The sequence below is a fragment of the Bipolaris zeicola genome (genome assembly GCF_000523435.1).
Source record: "Bipolaris zeicola 26-R-13 unplaced genomic scaffold scaffold_388, whole genome shotgun sequence".
NCBI lineage: Eukaryota > Fungi > Ascomycota > Dothideomycetes > Pleosporales > Pleosporaceae > Bipolaris > Bipolaris zeicola.
The window spans coordinates 1-13,388 of NW_006912437.1; the positions used below are offsets into that span (position 1 = coordinate 1).

General features: G+C 51.0%; 4 protein-coding genes across 4 annotated transcripts; 1 reads left to right on the forward strand and 3 right to left on the reverse strand.

Annotated features, from left to right (window-relative positions):
* Positions 1-231: 231 nt before the first annotated feature.
* COCCADRAFT_9951 (glycosyltransferase family 1 protein) lies at positions 232-4,472 on the reverse strand (the record flags this gene model as incomplete). Its single annotated transcript, XM_007720047.1, has 5 exons — positions 232-1,674; positions 1,725-2,430; positions 2,477-3,481; positions 3,531-4,340; positions 4,396-4,472. The coding sequence occupies 5 exons, from the start codon at positions 4,470-4,472 to the stop codon at positions 232-234; spliced, it is 4,041 nt and encodes a 1,346-aa protein (XP_007718237.1).
* A 2,003-nt stretch (positions 4,473-6,475) lies between these two features.
* On the forward strand, positions 6,476-8,071 carry COCCADRAFT_9952 (copper radical oxidase; the record flags this gene model as incomplete). Its single annotated transcript, XM_007720048.1, has 1 exon — positions 6,476-8,071. One exon carries the CDS (start codon positions 6,476-6,478, stop codon positions 8,069-8,071), a length of 1,596 nt encoding a protein of 531 aa, XP_007718238.1.
* Positions 8,072-8,352: 281 nt separating this feature from the next.
* On the reverse strand, positions 8,353-9,254 carry COCCADRAFT_111646 (uncharacterized protein; the record flags this gene model as incomplete). Its single annotated transcript, XM_007720049.1, has 2 exons — positions 8,353-8,871; positions 9,012-9,254. The coding sequence occupies 2 exons, from the start codon at positions 9,252-9,254 to the stop codon at positions 8,353-8,355; spliced, it is 762 nt and encodes a 253-aa protein (XP_007718239.1).
* Positions 9,255-10,985: 1,731 nt separating this feature from the next.
* COCCADRAFT_111648 (uncharacterized protein) lies at positions 10,986-12,917 on the reverse strand (the record flags this gene model as incomplete). Its single annotated transcript, XM_007720050.1, has 1 exon — positions 10,986-12,917. One exon carries the CDS (start codon positions 12,915-12,917, stop codon positions 10,986-10,988), a length of 1,932 nt encoding a protein of 643 aa, XP_007718240.1.
* Between the last annotated feature and the right edge of the window lie 471 nt (positions 12,918-13,388).

A 13,388-nucleotide genomic window follows, 5' to 3' on the forward strand; every position in this document is an offset into this window, starting at 1 on the left:
TGTAATAAAAGTCTGTGATAATGTGTTGAAGTTGTCGCGCTGGTGGGGCGCGAGCGATTCGCTTGGGTGAGCGATTCGCTTGTGAACCACGTTAGATGGAATTGTTGGCATTAGGGTATCATTACAAGAACTTCGTCTTCATCCACGCCCGTTTCTAAGAAACCGCCTGCCCCTTTTTTTCCCTGACTTCAAGTCCCGGGCTACGTACTGGAATTCTCTGGTACAAACCAGCTACGCTTGCGACCCGGCGTTCCCAGCCGCTTCCAGCATCCGTCGTCGGTGCTCTTCCTCGAGTAAACTCTGCTTGCGCACGTACTCGAGTACGACTTCTTCCTCTGTCTTTTGCTTCGCTGCATTCTCCGCGCGTTCGTGCTCGGCTTGCTCGCTTTCACGCAGTATGCGCTTCATTTCTTCGTCTTCGTCTTCATCAGGAATGTGAGAAGTGCGATCAGTTTTACCTGTCCTCATACTGCCCAAGCGGGTACTTTGGCCATCTACGGGGCTGTCAATGCTACCCACAACACCTGTTTGCTGCTTTGCAAGTTGTGCAAGGTGCGCGGTATGAGCGTAGTCTTCTGGGTAGTTAGCATGAAGATGGGCGAGCTCTTTTGACTCTGCGATGATGCGTTGGTAATCTTCGTCTTGGTCCGTATCATCAGAGTTTGAATCCCATTCTGAGTCGCTGCCGTGCTTGCGGGGCAATTTTGTTTCGAGAAGACTGCGGCGTAATGTCTCTTCGAGCATCTTTTGCTCTTCTTCCGTCACGTCCTTTTTACCGGCTTCCGACATGCTAGCCACCATGGCGCGGTGGATTGCTTCCTCCTCTTCTTGTTGGGTGGGATTAGTGCATGGATCGGTTCGCTCAAGTTCGGCGATTGAGGCGCGGATGGCTGATGCGATCAACTGGTCTTCTTCGGGGTTGCCGCGAGATGCTTCAGCGACAGAGGCTGCGATTGCTCGTTCTAGTTCACGCTGGTCCTCTTCCTCTTCGGCCTTGAGTTGCGCCTCGAGTTCGGCTTGTGTCTGCTCAGGCGGGGCGGTTATCTGACTTCCAGTAGTAGACGTGCCCTGTCGCCGGAGAGCGCGTGTTCTCTCAGCTTCCTGTTGGCGCCAGCTGGGAATTGTAGACCGGATTTCGGGTTCAACATCCTGCCTTCTAGGCGGAACAGGATACTGGCTCAAGAGACTATCTTGCTGAGCCAGATTACTCTGAATAAGAGGCTGACCGCCGGTATCATTGGCATGTGAGGTGAGCCTTGCCGTCCGCTCATTCTTCCGGTCTCTCTTTTGCTGCACGAGTGAATGTAGCGAGTCCATTTGCTCAGCACCAACGTTCCTCTTCTTCTTGATGGTGCCCTTCATACCCTTCCATCTCGCAATGATTTCATCTCGCTCCTTCTGAGAAATTGTTGAGGCTTCCTCATAGCCCTGTGCAATCCGTGCAGCGATGATATAGTTCTGCACATTCTGTCCCTTGTTCTTGACTGCTTCCTGATAAAGGCCCTTCATTGCGTAACCAGGTACTGCCCATGCACCGCCCATTACACGGAATGGCAGGCTCATGATACCCTGACCAACTCCTTTGACGAAGCCGATACCGCCTTCCTTCTTGGCACCTTTGTATGGATCGGTTACGAGACCTGTGATGCCATCGTACAACCCATACCCGAATTCCTGTTTCAACGTCAGCAAAGCCCAAACGAACAATTCCATGTTCTCAGTACCTTTGCAGCTGTGCGCATGCCACTTTGAAAGTCAGTGACCTTGTCAACCTGCCGAACCTCTGCTCCATAAAGTTTCGGTACGTTATGGAGCCCCTTGGCAACGTTCAGTGAAAAGTCCATAGGTGACTTAACCCCAGCACTGATAATGCGTGCCAAACCCTTTCCAGTATCTACAGTAGACTCGATATTCTCCGTTATTCCAGGTCGTTGTCCGCTACTACAAGCGGCGACCGAGCGCGATCCCGCGTTGGAGCCAACACGCTCTCTAGAGCGCGAACGCGAACCTTGAGTAGATTCAGAAAATGCTTGAGACATAAAATCAGATCTATGTGAAGGCGTACCGGGTGAGCCTGGACTTTTGACTGCCGGGTTACTGGCTTGGATCCTTGCCAGCTCGGCAGCGGCATCAGCTGCTGTAGGCGTCGTGTTTCCGCTTCGACTCGGACGTTCAGTCTCAGCTACCACACTTCTTGCCATGCTTCCACTGTCATTGCCACTGCTTTGAGAAGTGGATTCGCCTCCTGCTGCTTTTTGTTTACCCTTCTTAGACCTGCTATCGGGGTGTATGTGCAGAAGTTTAAGGGTCTGGATAGGCATGTCGGCAACACCCATCATCATTGAAGTTGCCGTTCCCATCAAAGCTCCCGCGGCACCAGTAATCGGGTCCCAAGGACCTTCATCCGGAACGTATTCACGAGGACGGAAGCTAGAACTATCAATCAAGGAAATCACCAGATCAAAAAAGGACTTACAGCTTCATCTCGGAGAAATTGATTTCACCTTCTTGAGCCAGTACCGTAGCTGCTACGGCGCTCAACTTGACCTCTGTGCGTTTGACTCTCCATACAGCGGGTTGGCTTGGCTTGACTGCGCATCGCAAGTCATCATAATTGAGCATCTGGTGGAAGGATTGAGCGCCACTCTGAGTTCCATTCTCCTGCTTGATCTTGTCGCAAAGTTCCTGCGCCCGGTCGAGTGTTTCCGGCTTCAGCGCCTCCATGATAGCCGCAGCGAGTTTCTCAGCAGTGAGGTCCTTGTAGGGAATGGGGTCAGGCCCTGCACCGGCACGTGCTACCATGGCTCCCCAAAAGGGCTGGTCTCCAAAAAAGGGTACGACAACTGTAGGTTTTCCAGTAGCAATACCAGCTGCTGTGGTACCAGCACCGCCATGGTGTACAACAGCCGAGACGCGTTTGAATAGCCAATCGTGGGGGCAGTTTCCAAGCATGAACACACCATCAGGCTTTCCAATATCGTCAGCTCCAAGACCACCCCAGCCCTTAGACACTAGTGCTCGTTTTCCAGTAATCTTGACGGCGTCGAAAATCATCTTGGTCATGGCATTTGGGTCATCTACTACGATTGAGCCAAATCCGATATATACAGGAGGCTCTCCTGCATCCAGAAACGATGCAAGATCCGGGTCTGGCGTGTAATTGGAAGCAAGGTTGAGGAAGTAGAAGCCTGCGACCGAGATGTGGTGATTCCAGTCTCTTGGTTTCGGAATCAGTGCTGGTGACCAACAGTACGTAAAGGGAATTCTGAGTCTTGCAAGCATAGCTGACGCCCAGACAGCGCTGATTGGATCCAAGCGAAGACTATCTTTGCGAAATCTGTTGATGACATCTCCAAGACCTTGCCAGGTCAGCACATCAACCATGATGTATGACATGTAGTTCGTAATTGTAGCGTCCGCATTTGTAGACTGGATGTTGGCGAGTGGATGTGGGAATTGTTGTGTAGGTGACCACGGCATGCTGTTTCAAACTCAGTATGTGCACATCATGATCCTGTCGTCAAACCTACGTGAACATCATATGTAGTGGGATCCCTAGCTTTTCAGCGCAATGTATGTGCCCGAAGCTTGGGGGATTCGCAATGATGGCATCGGCAACAAACGGTTTTCGAAGCTGCTCTGGTAGCTGCTCTTCTATGCCCATCCACTCTTCCACTGTTTGCTGGAGAGGATCCACACCAAGACCATTGCCGGTCTCTATGCAGGATCTCCATGTTCCACTCAGAATCTCTGCGATGCCTTTCCTTCTCTTGCCAATGTCACCGCTGCGCAATGTATCAAAGCCTGGCATCAAACCCGGATTCTTCACCATAAAGGCCATGAGCTCAGCCGGGTCACCGCCGATGCTGAAAAACTCGAGTCCATTTTCGGCTACAAATTCCTTGAACGTTGGATGTGTTGCTAATCGTACTCGGTGACCATACGTCTCCTTGAGTACTTTGCCAAGGGCAACAAAGGGCTGAACATCGCCTCGCGACCCCACAACCTGTATGACGAGGTTGAGTGGAGGTGGTGGCTGTTGGCCTGGCGCACCGCCAAGAAACTCTGGAATGTAAGGCGGAGGAGGCTCAGGGTCTTCTTGCGCATGCGTAAGCTGACGTTGGATTTGTGGAAGAATGAGTTGCGAAAGGGTGTGGCTCTTTTGGTCTATTCGAATATTCACACGTCCATCATCCGCTACAACGGCATTTGTTCCCAGCTCTTCGTTTTCGACTTGGCCTGGAAGTTCGCTGTATGCAGGGGGAGGCTCCTCAACGGCTGGTGACGTTATGTTGCTGATGTGTGCATTATCGACGTTTGGCCGCGAGCTTGAAGACTCGCTTCCAACAATGTCAGCATAAACTATGGCTTCCTTTTAAAACTGGCGATACTCACTATGGTTGCTGCGATGGTGGGGCTGTATCGCGAGTAGTAACGTCATTGCCCGGGGCGGGGCCCTTTGAACTTGACATGGCGTAACTACAGGGCTAAGGAAAAGTGTACAATGAGAGAAAGATAAAACAAGAATAATAGGAGAGTAGGAAAGATAAATAGAGACTGTTGCGATCGGCAATCTCCTGGAACTACGAGAATGAGAAGCCTGTAATGCAGGCAAGGGCGACGCGCATGCGCAATGACACGGGGGTTCGGGGAAATATGGACGTGATTGGCTGTCGGTTTGTCGCAGGGAAAAGCCCACAGTCTCACAGCCACAAACAAGCGGGGCCTTAGTCCAGATGCCTTGATCCTATGGCGCTGCGCCTTCAGGGCCTGCGTATTTCTCGTAAAGCTGCGTATTTTTCGTAAAGCCGCTTATGGAAACAGTCGAAACCTGCGTATTTATCGTAAACCCCCTTTTATAATACATTCAAAACCTGCGTATATCGCGTATGGCTGTTTGTTGACTCATGTTACAGCCAACAGGCACGAGAAGCTCGCATCCAGTAAAGATGATTGATAGATTACATCCCAGCATTGGTTGAAGAACAACATGCATGTACAAATACGCCATTTCTAGGTAGGTGTAGACTAAGACACGGGAGCATACGTACTCGAGTCTCAAATGTTGCGCTGAAACTGTCATATTACGCAGTGCCGCTAAACTTACAATATTCAGACAGCCGCACAGCACAGATTACCGACAACAAGCGCCAATAAGACTTTTGTGACGAATATTTATAGAAGCGGTACTGCTCACGTGTTTTTGACCACACCAGCCCAGATTCTTGCCTCAATATGTAATAATCGTAATAGAATTCGTGCATTTGTCGCGAGCGTGATTGTGTTTCGTGTGAGCGCCGCAGTAGCAGCAGCTAATCGCTAGACTCTCAGAGCCTTTCTCGCCCAATGTTGATTTTTATTCCGTCACTCCAATTGTCTAGAACTGTTTTCAGTCGCCGAGACAATCATTGAATAAGGCGGAAAAAAGGGAAAGAACCCAAAAGAACGAATAGAAGCAACCAAACATGACTTCATTTGTCATAACTAGGAGTTGTTGGTATGGAAAACTAAGATAGTCGCATATGCTGTTAATGCAGTATTCCTGATCGCTCACGAAGCATTTACTACTTTTTTACTAGTTCCAACTAGCCGTTATCAAGCTTCAGGCTATATGACAACGTCTCCTACCTTTCTCTATTCTTGCCTCAGAACAGCGCTCACACACATATCTGTGGCTCACTGCTTCCATTCTTTTGCATCCTTTACAAGCACAGATGCCTCAAAAAGCCAAGCAATTTGCTTTAGTATAGACTTTCCAACTGGAAGTCCATTCACTACTTCCATACTACGCTTGGACCAGGCCGCGTGGTGATCAGTGGTCCTCCAAAGACTGATGAGCGTTGTCCTACTGCTCGATCTTCTTTGTTTACATGCATGTCCCCTTCACCACATCTCCAATGGCAGAGCAGGGATACACCATACAGTACCTACCACGTATCTGACACGTGAGAATTTCCCGAGAGATACCACAGGTGTAATCTGTACCGTTGGGAATGCAACAGCATAGCACCAGCATACGGTCCCAGCTTGTTTCTGGAATCTTGTGCATAAAACCAGACATCTTACTTTTTTTTTTCTCTAAACAAGTCAGCCAAAGTCATCCCCCCTAATACTGATAAACGAAAAAGAAGATACCGCATGTTTGTTTCCTTGATTTTCGAAACTGATTTTTCTTGCTTTTGGGACTAAGTCGTCGATAACAATGGCACGATTTAGTGTTCATGCAACGACGGTGGAAATAAGGAGGCTGGTGGCAGTTGTTGAGTGCCGCACTATGACCCCCTTTCCTTTCTTTTTCTATAATTGTTCTCCGAGGAATATAAAGCAAAGGATACTACACCTCGAATCGAGTATTGCAGATTTATCTCAACCCTGTTCATCCCAGCCTCTTTACCTTGCAGTCAGCTGCTTGGACTCGTTTCTTTTCTTTTCTTGTGAATCTTTGGCTAAAGAGCAGCCGCTTGATATATTCACAATGTTCTCTTCTATTTGCACAAAGGCAGTACTACTATCATGTTTCGTCTCCGCTACAACGGCGCAATCGAATGCCGCTGCGAAGTTAAACAGCTCAAAGGCAACCACTCCACCACCTCAGGATAAAAAAGACGCTCTAGGATCATGGAGTCCGGTCATAGATTTCCCCATCATCCCCGTAGCCGCATACATCGTCCCCGAGTACCCATCCCCCACACGAATGCTCGTCTTCTCCGCCTTCTCTCCCAACTCCTTCGGCGGCCAACGAGGCATCACGCAATTCGCAGAGTACAACCTAGTCAACGGCACCGTCTCTAGACGCGAAGTATCACAAACAAAACACGACATGTTCTGCCCGGGCATAAGCTCCCTCGGCGATGGCCGCCTCGTCGTGAGCGGCGGTGCCAACGCCGAAAAAACCAGCCTGTACCTCCCCTTCAGCAACGAATTCGTCGCGGGCCCCAACATGAACATCCCGCGGGGCTACCACTCGAGCACCATCCTCTCCACCGGCAACATCTTCGCAATCGGCGGCTCCTGGAGCGGCCCCGTGGGCGGCAAAGCCGGCGAACTCTACGACGCAAAGTCAAACTCGTGGAAACTTCTTCCGGGCGCAGCCGTCAAACCAATGCTGACAACCGACCACGAAGGCGTCTACCGCGAAGACAACCACGCCTGGCTTTTCCCCTGGCGCAACGGCTCCGTATTCCAAGCCGGCCCCAGCAAAGCCATGAATTGGTACTACACCGATGGAAAAGGGGACGTCAAGCCCGCCGGCATACGCAATACCGAAAACGACTCAATGTGCGGTGTGAACGTCATGTACGATGTCGGCAAGATCTTCACGGCGGGAGGGGCACAGTACTACTACGAAGCACCCGGTCTGCGCGTTGCCCACATGATAGAAATCGACAAGGTGGGCGCCCAGGCAAAAGTACAGCGACTACCGGATATGAAGCACGCGCGCGTCTTTGCGAATGTGGTTGTGCTGCCTGATGGGAAGATACTGGTGACGGGAGGTCAAGGTGTAGCCGAAGGCTTCACAGACAAGGAGCCCGTTTTTCATCCTGAATTGTTTGATCCGGCGACACGTACATTCACCGAACTGGCTCCGGAGGTCGTGCCGAGAAACTACCATTCTGTCGCGATTTTGCTGCCGGATGGAATGGTGTTTACGGGTGGTGGTGGACTCTGCTGGGACGACGGCTCAGGAAGAGTGTCGGAGCCGTGTCGCAATACTGTTGATCATCCCAACGGCCAGATCTTTACGCCGCCATATCTGACTACCGGTGCACCGAGACCCGTTATCGAAAAGGTTGCTTCGGCCAAGGTTGCGCCGGGTGGGCGGCTCGAAGTCACGATGAAGGGAAGTGCCAAGGGTGTTTCCTTTTCTCTGATTCGGATTGGAAGCGTCACGCATAGTGTCAATACTGATCAGAGGCGTGTGCCGCTCGAGCCAAAGGTCGATGGTGACAAGGTTACACTGCCTATCTTGAACGACCAGGGCGTCATGCTACCGGGCATGTGGTACCTCTTCGCAGTTAGCGAAAAGGGCGTGCCGAGCATTGCAAAGACAATTCATATGCAACAGGTTTGAGTGAGTTGGAAGATTTCGGTTATGTTTCGGCGTTTACGACGAAAATGATTATGAGGGCAATGATGCTGACGTGTAATGATGCTGACGTGTAATGAGGCTGATGTATAATGAGTCGATAGTATTTTTTCCTTTGTCGCAACCGTGCGGCAATGTTGTTCGCTTTTTCCATTAATATTTACATTGGAATGACAGCACCTGCTGCTCAATGCATAGAAGCACGAGACGGAGATTGTCATGTACTTAGATACGAGAAACGTCATAGACTCACGATAGTTAATGAATTACAAAGGTCCTCTTTCCATATCCTGCAGTGTATCACGCGCACTGCCAGCCTCCGAGCCCTCATTCAACGCATTCGTCTTCTTCTCGACCACGCTCTTTTCTTTCTTTTCCGCAGCTGGCGCTGGCGGAATCTGCGCAACCCAGAATTTGGGATATTGCCTTTGCACGTTCATCAGAAGCACCGCACTCACCAGCACTATAGTCGAGCTAAGTAGCAACACGGGTAGGTAGTACCACCTCAGAGCCCAGATGTGCGGGTCGACGCAGGGAAGTAGTGCTGTTGCGCCTGCAGGTGGATGGGTTGTTTTTGTAAGATGCATGACGACCAAGGCAATGGCTGTTGCGAGTGAAGCTGCGAGCCATTGGAGACGAGGAAAAGGCTCGGTTTCGAGATCAAACTGGAAAATTGTGGCGATGATGACGCCAGTTAGGCCACTGAAGAAGTGGCCAAAGACCAGAGAACGTGGCTGAGCAAGAGGCACATCAATGGCGCCGTAACAGAGGATTGCTGAAGCACCCTTTTGGAGAATATGGTCAGCTTACAGTACTTTGCGAGTCGTGTCCTTTTGTCCAATTCCATGTTCTTAAATCCATCTCTTCCTCATTGTCTCGTTGCAACCCTAAACCGCACGCGAGAAGATAGCAAAGCATGACTTACAAATGAAGCGATGATGGGTGGTACAGCACGGCTTTTGAAGTAGTCTGTATGCCCAAAAATAGCCAAGATGGTACTGAGTCCGCAAAAAGCGCCGATGAATCCCCACATGCAGACAAGCCATGTGCGGGATGGAGGTAAGGTCTGTGGTCGATACCCGAACCAATGGCTCACGGCTGGCGGGAGACGCGCCAGACCGCGCTGAATAGCACGTTCAGCAGGAACGAGAGGATCCCATATGGGCATCGTGAAGGCGAAAAGTGATTTCACGGCGGCGAAAGCGGAGGCGGTGGCGAGGACGACAACAACGACTGAAACACAAGCTCAAACGGCCAGCATCCAAATCCAGAAGCCTGTACGGAAGAGACGTAGCAAGATCCAAGAGAAGTCAGGAAGCAGTAGAGCCAAGCCACGAGGAAGACGCAAGGAAGAAAAGCTTCGCGGAAAGCATGGACGCATTAAAAGACTCTCAGAAGGAGGAACCGTCAGCAATGCACCCCAGATTCGTAGCGCGCGTGGCCGTCCCACTTTTTCATGCCACTAGCCCAGATCTCGCTGCGGCAGCCGCATCGGATCGTGAAGCCTGCTAAGGTTTAACTTTCCATGGTCAGCTGTAAGCATTTTGCCGTGCAACGGCGTACCCATGTGTAGGCGCGACAGAAATACCGGGATAGGTCGTCAATTTACAGAATGAATTGTACATGTAGAACATGAATGCTCGACTGGCCTGCAGCATACACCGGTACTGGAAGTAGAGTTGTTTGTGTACGTTATAGATGATGATTTGTGATGCAGTGTAATTAACTAGAACTAATTAGCTAATACCCCGATCTTGAGCCACGTTTCGCGCGAATATCGCCGAGATCCGGCCGTAACTATCTTGATGGTCCGTCTACACTACATACTTACTGTGTAGGTCGCCTCATGCAGAATACCTCAAAACACTTCGCGCCATTTCATGTAATCCGTCGTGAAAGCTGTAGTATCCAAAGATACACACGATGGGATGGGAATCATCTCCTGTAATCCTGGAGTAACATCAAACTCAAACTCTCCAAGCCCAGTGCTATAGCTAATTCATCAGTCACGACATTTGTTAATCACCGATAGCCTACCGTGTTCTGGATCTACTCCAATACTCATATCACCAACATCTTCTTGACTTATTTGGAGACTTGACTCTCCAGCAAAACCAGGCGCCATTCTCTGGCCATCTTCAAGCAGCCTGTTCCTCGTCATCCAGTCACTCACAAGTCTATTGAGGCATGGAAACAAGGCAACAATGACACCGACTTTCTTTTCGAACTCAGCTCGCATCGCGGACAGGATTACAACTCGCGTCCAAGTTTTCTTGTCCCAATACCGATTATGGACATTTGACAGCGAATCATGTCCACTGCAAGGAGACCCAGAACCACGAGAAATCCGCAAAGTGCCTTTTTAACCCAACTGCTATGGGTGCTGAGGACCAAAGCGATAAAAATAAAGATAATTTCAGGTTAATAGCGATGTGAATACCTACAAAGAGTGTCAGCAGGGTTATCCTTACTATTGCAGCACGCTAAGATTACCTGTTGCGACCTATCTATATGTAACAATGGAGCTATGATACCCACAGGTAGAGTAGATGCCCACACTATAGTTTTCGATGACAACAGTAGAACCGTATCTATCAACAAAAAACCATGCTTCAGCGAAAGAGGGGGAATAGACAATAAGGAAGACTATCAAAACAAGCATCACACAATCCGCAAATTTGCAAATGGGGAACTATTCTCAGTCATGAAATGCTTCATTTTTTTTTCTCCCTAAAACGCCATCCGAGGACATTATCTATCAAAAGAAAAATGCCCGCAAAAAGAACACTAACAATCTAAAAAAAATATTGAACAAATCCGAATAACAAAACGAGTGTTACGCCATCACACAGTCGCAGTCGTGAAAAGGCAACGAAGGAAGAGAGAAAAAATCACCATCTTAGTGCTGGTGTCCAACGTGCGAACCACAAGCGCGACCAGTAATAGCGCGGGTGAGAATGTTACCAGGCTTCATGCGCTGGATAACAGGGTTGCTATCGAGCTTCTTGGACTCCGCCTGCCACTCGGCGGGCAAGAAAGTAGCAGACTCATCAGAAAAGACAGCGCGGCCACCAACCATAGTCATGAGGACTTTGTTCCTGGAGAGGGCATCATCAGGGACAGCAGCAGTGTCAAAGTAGTCCTTGTCGAGGATGAGGAGATCAGCAAATTTGCCGGGCTCGAGGGATCCGATGCTGGCGGAGCTGTTGAGGTAGGTGGCGGCGACGGTGGTCATGCCCCTGAGGGCGGCCTCGCGGGAGAGAGCGGGTTGCTGGTCGAGGCGGCCGACGAACTGGGGACCGAAGCTGGCGTGGGCGTTCTTGTTCTGGGGGTCGCCGGCGCGGGTGACGCCGACGGCGAGGGCGAGGAAGGGGTCGAGAGGGTCGACGGGCCAGTCTGAGCCGTAGGCGACGAGGGCGCCCGCCTTGCTGAGGAGACCGGAGGATTGGGCGACGGCCATGCGGTCAGTGCCGAGGACGAGCGAGTTGTCACCGGCCCAGTAGGTGGCCTTTTGCGCCCATTGGTACGAGGCAATGACGGGGATACCAAGTTCCTGGAAGCGGTTGCGGTCTTCGGCGGCGACGAGCTCGGCGTGGGCAATGCCGATGTCGTGGGGGGCAAAGGTGCGGTTCATGCCGGTGGCGATGTCGAGTATGGTGCGGACGGCCCTGTCACCACTGGCGTGGACGTGGAGACCCATTCCGGCGTCCAGAGTCAACGTGAGGAGTTTCTGAAGCTCGGTTTGGTTGGTGTTGGGAAGACCAAAGTGGTTGCCTGGGACCCAGTTGCCCTTGGAATCTTGGACGAGGTAGGGGTTGAGGAGCCAGCTGGACTCGGAGGAAGAAGGCAGAATGCCATCAATGAAGAACTTGACGTTGCGCCACTGTTGGCCTGGAGCGGCGACAAGAGCCTCATCCAACTGCTTCCTGCTTGCTACTGCTTGGCTGATGATTGTGGAGAAATCAGTGTTTCCGAAGATACCAAAGTTGTTGAAGACACGAGCAGTCAGCTCGTTGGTGGACTTGAGGCTAGACCAGGCTGTGTGTGGTGTCTGGAGTGCGTCCAAGAAGCTGGTGATACCCTTGCGGCGGAGTTGCGAGATGGCCGCAGTGGCAGCATCGAGCTGGGCAATGCCACGGTCTCCCATGAGAGCTCGGATGGGAACAACCGCGTTTTCCTCGAGCATACCAGTGAGGTCGCCCTTGGCGTCGCGTCCGATCCTACCGCCAGGAGGGTTAGGGGTGTCGCGGGTAGCATTAATGAGCTGGAGAGCTCTGGAATTAACGAAGATGTTGTGCTGGCTGGAAGCAATGATAGCAATTGGCCGGGTGGTGTTGAGTGAGTCGAGCATGGACTTGTTTGCTCCTCCGTTCAGGGTGGTGAATCCTTCACGGTCCCACTCAGTGACTGTCAAAAGGTCATTCTGGCCAGGCTGCGAGTCAATGCAGGCTTGAATGATCTTGCGGAGGCCCTCAGGAGAGAGCTGTTGGAAGCGCAGAGTACATCCAAGCATTGCTCGGCCAGCATCAAGGGGGTGGATATGGGCATCGATCAGGCCAGGGATCATTGATTTGCCGTTCAGGTTGACCACCTTGGTTGAAGCTCCAACAGCGGGCTTGCAGTCCTCCTCTTTACCAACGCATGTGATTGTGCCATTGGTGATGGCCAATGAACCTGCGGTGATGGTGTTGCTTTTGTCGTCAAGAGTATGGATCACTCCATTTACAAACACTGTATCGGCGACAGGCAGTGAGGCAGCACGAGGAATAGTGCTACTCAGAGCCGATCCTGCCAAGCTGGCAAGCAAAAGGCCTTTGATGGCTTGGGACATGTTGATGGGATTGGAATATCGAGTCGGTTATTATGAAAAGCAACGAGGAAAGCGAGCTGGCTGAAGAGAGGTGAGGGTGTTGAGAACGAGTGAAGATCAAAGCTGGATGCTGATGATGCTCCTCTAACTTGCAACCCATCGTTAACTTATATGTTTGCCCAGACTGCTACGAAAACAAGACATCGCCTTGGTGTCTGCACTGGCTCTCCTGCACTGTCCTGCGCGTATACTGTGTAGAGCGTTTACACGAGGGACGCTAAGCCTCACAAAGCACAGTATCCGAAACCCGCCAGGCAGGGCCTTGTAGCTACCCACACCGAAAGAATACGACGGTTACTATCTGCAGCGCCACATATCACCAGTGTTCCTTCAGGATACTGGGAAATGACAGTCGAGTGCGCAGCAATCGCATACGCAGCTATAGTATACCCAACTATACGGGGTAGCCCTATACGCTGCTATAGTGTCGCG